An 8,042-nucleotide genomic window follows, 5' to 3' on the forward strand; every position below is an offset into this window, starting at 1 on the left:
CTTACATCCCTTTACATAACCAGACTGCTGCCTCCTGCAACGACAGCTCAGAACAGACCAGAGTGCTCCTAAAACACTTACATCCCTTTACATAACCAGAGACTGCTGCCTCCTGCAACGACAGCTCAGTACAGACCAGAGTGCTCCTAAAACACTTACATCCCTTTACATAACCAGAGACTGCTGCCTCCTGCAACGACAGCTCAGAACAGACCAGAGTGCTCCTAAAACACTTACATCCCTTTACATAACCAGAGACTGCTGCCTCCTGCAACGACAGCTCAGTACAGACCAGAGTGCTCCTAAAACAGTTCCATCTCTTTTTAGGAAGCCCTGTAAACACAAGTGTCGAAGCATCATGAAACTTCAGGGCAGGTGGAGGATAACACGCACAGAATAACAAGACACACTGAGTGAGGCACTGCTTGAAAACTGCAGGGGCTGGTTTTTCAAAGCTTGTAATCTGGATCAAAGTGTTTTTATTTTGTGATCAAGATTCCATTATTAAAAAAAAAAAAACTAAAAAAAAAAATGTAATTTGTTGCAATGTGGATAAATGTAATCCAGCAGTGACATTTCTTGAAAAGCCAGATCAGAACGATCCACATATAAGTAATCTCGATAACAAAATAGAGGATTACAAAATCTGGATCACAGAAGTTTTGAAAAACTGGCCCCAGAGCATTATTAAAAAAAAAAAATGCAACAATTTTTAAATATCATTTATTGCAAATCAAACTCTTTGCATACAAAAAAAAAAAAAAACATACCCGAGGTACAAAAATCTGGTGGACAAGAATATTTAATCCCGATCTCCAGGGAACCCAGACAAATTCATCCCCATCCCATAGTTCAGGGATTGGGTATGTCTGTTACTTCCAGTCCAGGTCTTTGTTCCAACCCTGTTTAACTGAAGGAACTAAACCTCCATCCAGGTCATTATCTCATTTTAGCTGTTAAACCTGGAGTGGAGTTGCCCTCCCGGATCATGACTGGACACCCCTGCAAAATCCACTGAGTATCTAGCACTTGTGTGTCTCAACACAGCCACTGCAATTCAAAACACAAAAATGGCACGATTTAAAATGTTATTTTCAACAGGGATTGCATGATTTACAGGCTTCCTGAGAACAGAAATAAGAGACTGAACCTGGGAGAGGCGGAGGAGAGGAGACAGGGCAGCTGGATTAACACAGAGCTAAAGCATGGCTGGATTTAGATCATTAAACAGACCCCCTCAGTCTCAGACAGGAGTCCATGGCAATTACAATGTGCATTTTTAATATTAAAATGGGTTTCTTTATTTTCATGGTTACGGTTTGAACTCAAACCTGTGCTGGAATGGCAGCACCCTGGGATCAGCTTTGCGTTAAGTAACTCTGGGTTTCAGAACCCCCCCCCCCCCCCCCCCGATGACTAGTTCACAGAGGATTCTGGGATAGAGGAGGGACTTGGCAGGTTCCATCAGATTTTCCCAGGATCCTCCTTCAGTGTCACAGTCCTGTTGAACACCAGCTGTAACAAGGAGACAGAGACAGAGAATTATAAAACAGCCATATCGGCTAGTTCCTGCAGTGCTGGGATAACGCTCTCACAGATGTGGCTTCTCATCGATGCTCTTGCGATAACAGCCTAGAAGTACACTTTTTTCCCTCATATAACAGTGAAGTCTCTCTGGAGTAAAATAAAGGCGGTACCCCTCTCAGATTCCCTTCTGAAGAGAGTGAAGCAGCCTCCTGCACTGCACACAATGTGCGCTATTTACTTCACAGCTTATCCATACACTGGGCTGGCATCCTTTACCTCTCTTCAATAGTCATTTATACACTGTGTGAAATCAGAGGTGGAAATGAGACTCCCATTGCATAGCAGTTTGACCCACTCCTGGTTTTATTACAAGTTTAATAAGCCACACCGCAGCTTGTTACCTGTGCAGCGTGGAGAAGCAAGCTCTCAGTAACCCTGGAATGGGTGAAACAGCTATGCAATAGGAGTCTCTGTATTTCAAGCACTGTTTGTTCCAGCAGCAGTTCTGATGCATTATTTCCCCACCTTGCTTTCGGTGCTGTCAGGGTCCACAGAGAAGTATCCGACCCGCTCGAACTGGAACTGGTCGAACACTTTGGCGCCGGCCACGGATCGGTCCACCATCGCATCTTCGATCAGCTGCAGGGAATTCTGGGACGAGAGAAGGAGGAGAGGGGTGACGTCACTCAACAAGCAGGGGCAGGAGTGGCTGCAACCCTAGCATGCAGACTTTCACCCAGAACTGTGGAAAACACTGCAGCCTCTGCATGATCAGTGCTTACAAGAAGCACCTGCTTGTCTGAGCTAATTAAAGGTGTATCTTGGGGAACACTTCTCTGTTTTGTATGAGCTCTGTTCATGACTGGTTTGTTAATTTTCACAATCCTGCATGTTAAAAGGGATGTCTTCATCAATGTCAAAATAAAAAAAATACTGACCTCCATTTAACACTCGCTGAAAAAGCCAAACGTTTGTCATTTATTTAGTTACTCCCATTGCACAGCAGTGTGATCCACTCCTGGTTTCACTATGAGTTTATTAAGACACACCTGAACTTGTTACCCGTACGCTGTGGCTAATCAAGCTCATACTAAAACCTGGAATGGGTGCCACTGCTCTGCAATAGCAGTTTTATTTCCACCCCTGTAGTTTCTTTACCCAGTAGCTGGCATGTCCACAGAGACTCCTGCACCCGCCGAGACGGCTCATTTGAAATCAGAACGCGCGCAAACAAGGTCAGAACTGGGAAAGGGGTGCTGCAGAGGGGTTAATACAGGAGCACTCACAGGGTTGATGTCACTCAGGAATCCCCCCGGGACCTCTGAAGGGTCTTCAGGGTTCTTGTGCAGGAACCTGCAGTCAGACACAGACAGACCGACACGCACTCATTAAAACATCTTGCTAGGAAGAACGAAGGAACTGTTTGGTACGTCAGAAACAAATGCCTGTGCCAGTGTGGGTCCTCTGCTCAGAACATGTAGACACAATTTCAGATCAACAAGAGATTATAAAATTCTAAGCATCATAACCTTCCAATACGTGGATGTAAATAAGACTCCCGTTGCATAGTGGTTCGATCCATTCCTGGTTTCACTACAAGTTTAATAAGAGACACATCTGAGCTTGTTATCTACACACACACACACACAGTGGCTAATCAAACACACAAACCTGGACTGCGTGAAACTGCTGTGCAACAGGAGTCTTACTCACATCCCTGTCAATACAATTTTTTCAGCAATTTCCTAATTCTAATACCGGACCAGAAAGCAAAGCAGCGAGAAAAAAAAGTATTAAAATCAAGAAGCACGAAGCCAAAGCGAGAAGTGCCGCCTAACTCTTCACAAAAGACTTGGAGTGTAAAGAAAGAGAAAGCAAGAGATCAGTCACTCACAGTCTCTCGTAGAGCCGCACCTCGCAGCGCAGCGGGTTCGATACCCACTGGATGAAGGCTTTGGGTTTGTCCCTGGTGTCGGCTCTGGCACAGGACACCTGCAGCTCCACCACCTTCCCGCTGGGGTCCTGGAGAGGGAGGGGTTAGCGTTAGGGCTCCGAGTCTGAACTCATTCCACTCATCTCACAGGACAGTTCTAGAGACAGCAATGCTATCGCTTTGAACACTGAATTTTGTACAAACCTCTATTATCATATAAACTGTTCCACCCCTACCTACCATTCTGATATCCAAGAACCCACTCCCGGTAACAAGCAAGAGCCCACTCACCTTAATGACCTTCTGTACAGAGATGACGTACCCAGCATGCCGCAGTCCGACCGGCTGGTCTGGGGTCAGGCGCTTGTACCCCTTCTCTGTGACCTGTGAGGGTGAGACACTGCGGGGTCAGGGGAGACTGTCTCACACTGCTCACTGCCAGCCACAGACAGACAGACAGCGAGCAGCTTGGTCCCAGCCAGCCCGCTCTCACCTCTCTGAAGTCAGCCTGCTCGATGAACACCGTGGAGGAGAAGTGGACAGAGTGGGAACCGCGGCTCTCATCGGCTGGGAAATCAGGGACCTTCACCTCCATCTGCAGGGACAGGGAGAGAGGGAGGGGAGATTAGTTCCAGCTTGAAATATCTTTGGTATGTTGTGAATATCAACGTGTTTGTAAATAGTTTGTCTTAAATGACACACAGCATGCTCAGCAAAAGAATGTATTTGCGATGCAGTATTCAGACAGAAATAAAAAAAAAAAAAAAGATCACTAAGACAGAAAATAACTCCTTGAAATGCAGCGACATGAGTGTTATAAATAAAGGATACACCATTCAAATCCAACGACTGCAGTGTGTGAAAATAAAGCATGTTTAAACCTAGATTTAACTGCTGATATCAGAGAATGGCTTTCCCTCAATCAAGCTCTGCATCTGCTATACCCATACAATGGTGTGATTAGAAACAGAGCGATTCGCCCGCTCATTCTGTCACTGGATTTGAATGAAAGAGCGATTCACCCAGCAGCACTGACTGTGGGTCTGGAGCAGAGCCATTCACCCAGCAGCACTGACTGTGGGTCTGGAGCAGAGCCATTCACCCAGCAGCACTGACTGTGGGTCTGGAGCAGAGCCATTCACCCAGCAGCACTGACTGTGGGTCTGGAGCAGAGCCATTCACCCAGCAGCACTGACTGTGGGTCTGGAGCAGAGCGATTCACCCAGCAGCACTGACTGTGGGTCTGGAGCAGAGCGATTCACCCAGCAGCACTGACTGTGGGTCTGGAGCAGAGCCATTCACCCAGCAGCACTGACTGTGGGTCTGGAGCAGAGCGATTCACCCAGCAGCACTGACTGTGGGTCTGGAGCAGAGCCATTCACCCAGCAGCACTGACTGTGGGTCTGGAGCAGAGCCATTCACCCAGCAGCACTGACTGTGGGTCTGGAGCAGAGCCATTCACCCAGCAGCACTGACTGTGGGTCTGGAGCAGAGCGAATCACCCAGCAGCACTGACTGTGGGTCTGGACCAGAGCCATTCACCCAGCAGCACTGGACTGTGGGTCTGCAGCAGAGCAAATCACCCGCTCATTCTGCCACTGGAATTGAATTAATGTGAGACAGACTCGAGAATGAGATCTGCTAAGAAGAATATTCATTCGGGAACTCCAAATAAAGATGCTGGATTTGTCAGCGCTTGTTGTGGGAGTTTGTTTAGATGCTGGATATGTCAGCGCTTGTTGTGGGAGTTTGTTTAGATGCTGGATTTGTCCGCGCTTGTTGCGGGAGTTTGTTTAGATGCTGGATTTGTCAGCGCTTGTTGTGGGAGTTTGTTTAGATGCTGGATTTGTCAGCGCTTGTTGCGGGAGTTTGTTTAGATGCTGGATTTGTCAGCGCTTGTTGTGGGAGTTTGTTTAGATGCTGGATATGTCAGCGCTTGTTGCGGGAGTTTGTTTAGATGCTGGATTTGTCAGCGCTTGTTGTGGGAGTTTGTTTAGATGCTGGATTTGTCAGCGCTTGTTGTGGGAGTTTGTTTAGATGCTGGATTTGTCAGCGCTTGTTGCGGGAGTTTGTTTAGATGCTGGATTTGTCAGCGCTTGTTGTGGGAGTTTGTTTAGATGCTGGATTTGTCAGCGCTTGTTGCGGGAGTTTGTTTAGATGCTGGATTTGTCAGCGCTTGTTGCGGGAGTTTGTTTAGATGCTGGATTTGTCAGCGCTTGTTGCGGGAGTTTGTTTAGATGCTGGATTTGTCAGCGCTTGTTGCGGGAGTTTGTTTAGATGCTGGATTTGTCAGCGCTTGTTGCGGGAGTTTGTTTAGATGCTGGATTTGTCCGCGCTTGTTGCGGGAGTTTGTTTAGATGCTGGATTTGTCAGCGCTTGTTGCGGGAGTTTGTTTAGATGCTGGATATGTCAGCGCTTGTTGCGGGAGTTTGTTTAGATGCTGGATTTGTCAGCGCTTGTTGTGGGAGTTTGTTTAGATGCTGGATTTGTCAGCGCTTGTTGCGGGAGTTTGTTTAGATGCTGGATATGTCAGCGCTTGTTGCGGGAGTTTGTTTAGATGCTGGATTTGTCAGCGCTTGTTGCGGGAGTTTGTTTAGATGCTGGATATGTCAGCGCTTGTTGCGGGAGTTTGTTTAGATGCTGGATATGTCAGCGCTTGTTGCGGGAGTTTGTTTAGATGCTGGATATGTCAGCGCTTGTTGCGGGAGTTTGTTTAGATGCTGGATTTGTCAGCGCTTGTTGCGGGAGTTTGTTTAGATGCTGGATTTGTCAGCGCTTGTTGCGGGAGTTTGTTTAGATGCTGGATATGTCAGCGCTTGTTGCGGGAGTTTGTTTAGATGCTGGATATGTCAGCGCTTGTTGCGGGAGTTTGTTTAGATGCTGGATTTGTCAGCGCTTGTTGCGGGAGTTTGTTTAGATGCTGGATATGTCAGCGCTTGTTGCGGGAGTTTGTTTAGATGCTGGATTTGTCAGCGCTTGTTGCGGGAGTTTGTTTAGATGCTGGATTTGTCAGCGCTTGTTGCGGGAGTTTGTTTAGATGCTGGATATGTCAGCGCTTGTTGTGGGAGTTTGTTTAGATGCTGGATTTGTCAGCGCTTGTTGCGGGAGTTTGTTTAGATGCTGGATTTGTCAGCGCTTGTTGCGGGAGTTTGTTTAGATGCTGGATTTGTCAGCGCTTGTTGCGGGAGTTTGTTTAGATGCTGGATATGTCAGCGCTTGTTGCGGGAGTTTGTTTAGATGCTGGATTTGTCAGCGCTTGTTGCGGGAGTTTGTTTAGATGCTGGATTTGTCAGCGCTTGTTGTGGGAGTTTGTTTAGATGCTGGATTTGTCAGCGCTTGTTGCGGGAGTTTGTTTAGATGCTGGATATGTCCGCGCTTGTTGCGGGAGTTTGTTTAGATGCTGGATATGTCAGTGCTTGTTATGGAAGCTCATTTAGCCCCAGTGCACACGTACCTGCTGAGGGGCAGGGAAGTTGGTGATGGTGACTCTGAGTGGCTCCAGCACAGCCATGACTCGCGGGGCGCTGTCGTTCAGAACCTCGCGCACACACGCCTCTAGGAGGTGGGGTTCCATTGTCGTCTGGGCAACAGTCACACCCACCTGCCAACACCACAGCAGAACAAAAAAAACCAAACATTAATAAGGAATAGTAGATGGTTACATTGTAAACTGTGTAGTAAAAAGACACCACAAGCACATTCACAGTTTTAAATAGAAATAAATTAGTGTAGTTACCATGGCATCAAAGTTGCCACAGAGTTCACATTTTTAGAGCTTAAAGATGATATTTAGTTTTCCTGTCATTTTTTACATTGGTCTTTTCAGAGTAGACACTAATAAACCAAGAGTCAGAAAAAGAAACTGAACTCATTGCTGAAATCTGTGCATTTTATTCCTAGATCAATGGTGTACAGATAACGTGCGTAAGTGCTCGGTGGAAAATGATCACAGTGCAGAAAAATGCAAGCAAAGAACCAAAAGCTTAGATACTCAGCACACAGTGGGGAGTGGGGAGTGGGGGCACTAGCTATATTAAGGAGGTAAGGAAGTTGATTTTCCCGCTCTCCTCTCTCTCACCCTGGCACAGAAGTTGTTGATGGCCTCAGCAGGGAAGCCCCTCCTCCTCAGCGCAGTGAGAGTGAAGAGTCTGGGATCATCCCAGTCCCTGCAAAGAACACAGGGGGTTAACACAGGAGCACAAGCATTGCAACACACTGTCCCCTTACCTCTCCCTGCCAGTCCCCTCACCTCCCCCCGTCCCCTCACCTCTCCCCCTCAGTCCCCTCACCTCTCCCCCCTGTCAGTCCCCTCACCTCTCCCTGTCAGTCCCCTCACCTCTCCCACCCCAGTCTCCTCACCTCTCCCCCCAAAGTCCCCTCACCTCACTCCCCCCAGTCCCCTCACCTGACGGCCCCAGTCTCCACCAGCTTGACGATCTTCCTCTTGGACACCACAGTGTAGGTGAGGTTGAGGCGGCCGTACTCCCACTGCACAGGGCAGTACACATCCAGCGCATTGCACAGCCAGAAATACGAGGACCGTCTGACACAGAGAGCGAGAGAGAGAGGGAGACATGAAATA

General features: G+C 47.6%; 1 protein-coding gene across 1 annotated transcript in view; it reads right to left on the reverse strand.

The window, feature by feature from the left end:
• Positions 1 to 739: 739 nt before the first annotated feature.
• The window catches only part of LOC121298194 (glutamine--tRNA ligase-like), an 18,875-nt gene continuing 11,572 nt past the window's right edge, over positions 740 to 8,042 (reverse strand). Inside the window, exons 16-24 of the mRNA XM_041225132.1 lie at positions 7,866 to 8,003; positions 7,539 to 7,626; positions 6,915 to 7,061; positions 3,954 to 4,055; positions 3,752 to 3,844; positions 3,422 to 3,549; positions 2,814 to 2,880; positions 2,053 to 2,178; positions 740 to 1,515 (exon numbers count right to left, since the gene is read on the reverse strand). Coding sequence (XP_041081066.1) covers positions 1,465 to 1,515; positions 2,053 to 2,178; positions 2,814 to 2,880; positions 3,422 to 3,549; positions 3,752 to 3,844; positions 3,954 to 4,055; positions 6,915 to 7,061; positions 7,539 to 7,626; positions 7,866 to 8,003 — 940 coding nt within the window. The 3' untranslated portion in view covers positions 740 to 1,464. The remainder of the gene's footprint in view (positions 1,516 to 2,052; positions 2,179 to 2,813; positions 2,881 to 3,421; positions 3,550 to 3,751; positions 3,845 to 3,953; positions 4,056 to 6,914; positions 7,062 to 7,538; positions 7,627 to 7,865; positions 8,004 to 8,042) is intronic.

Source organism: Polyodon spathula, chromosome 23 (assembly GCF_017654505.1).
Source record: "Polyodon spathula isolate WHYD16114869_AA chromosome 23, ASM1765450v1, whole genome shotgun sequence".
Classification (NCBI taxonomy): Eukaryota; Metazoa; Chordata; class Actinopteri; order Acipenseriformes; family Polyodontidae; genus Polyodon; species Polyodon spathula.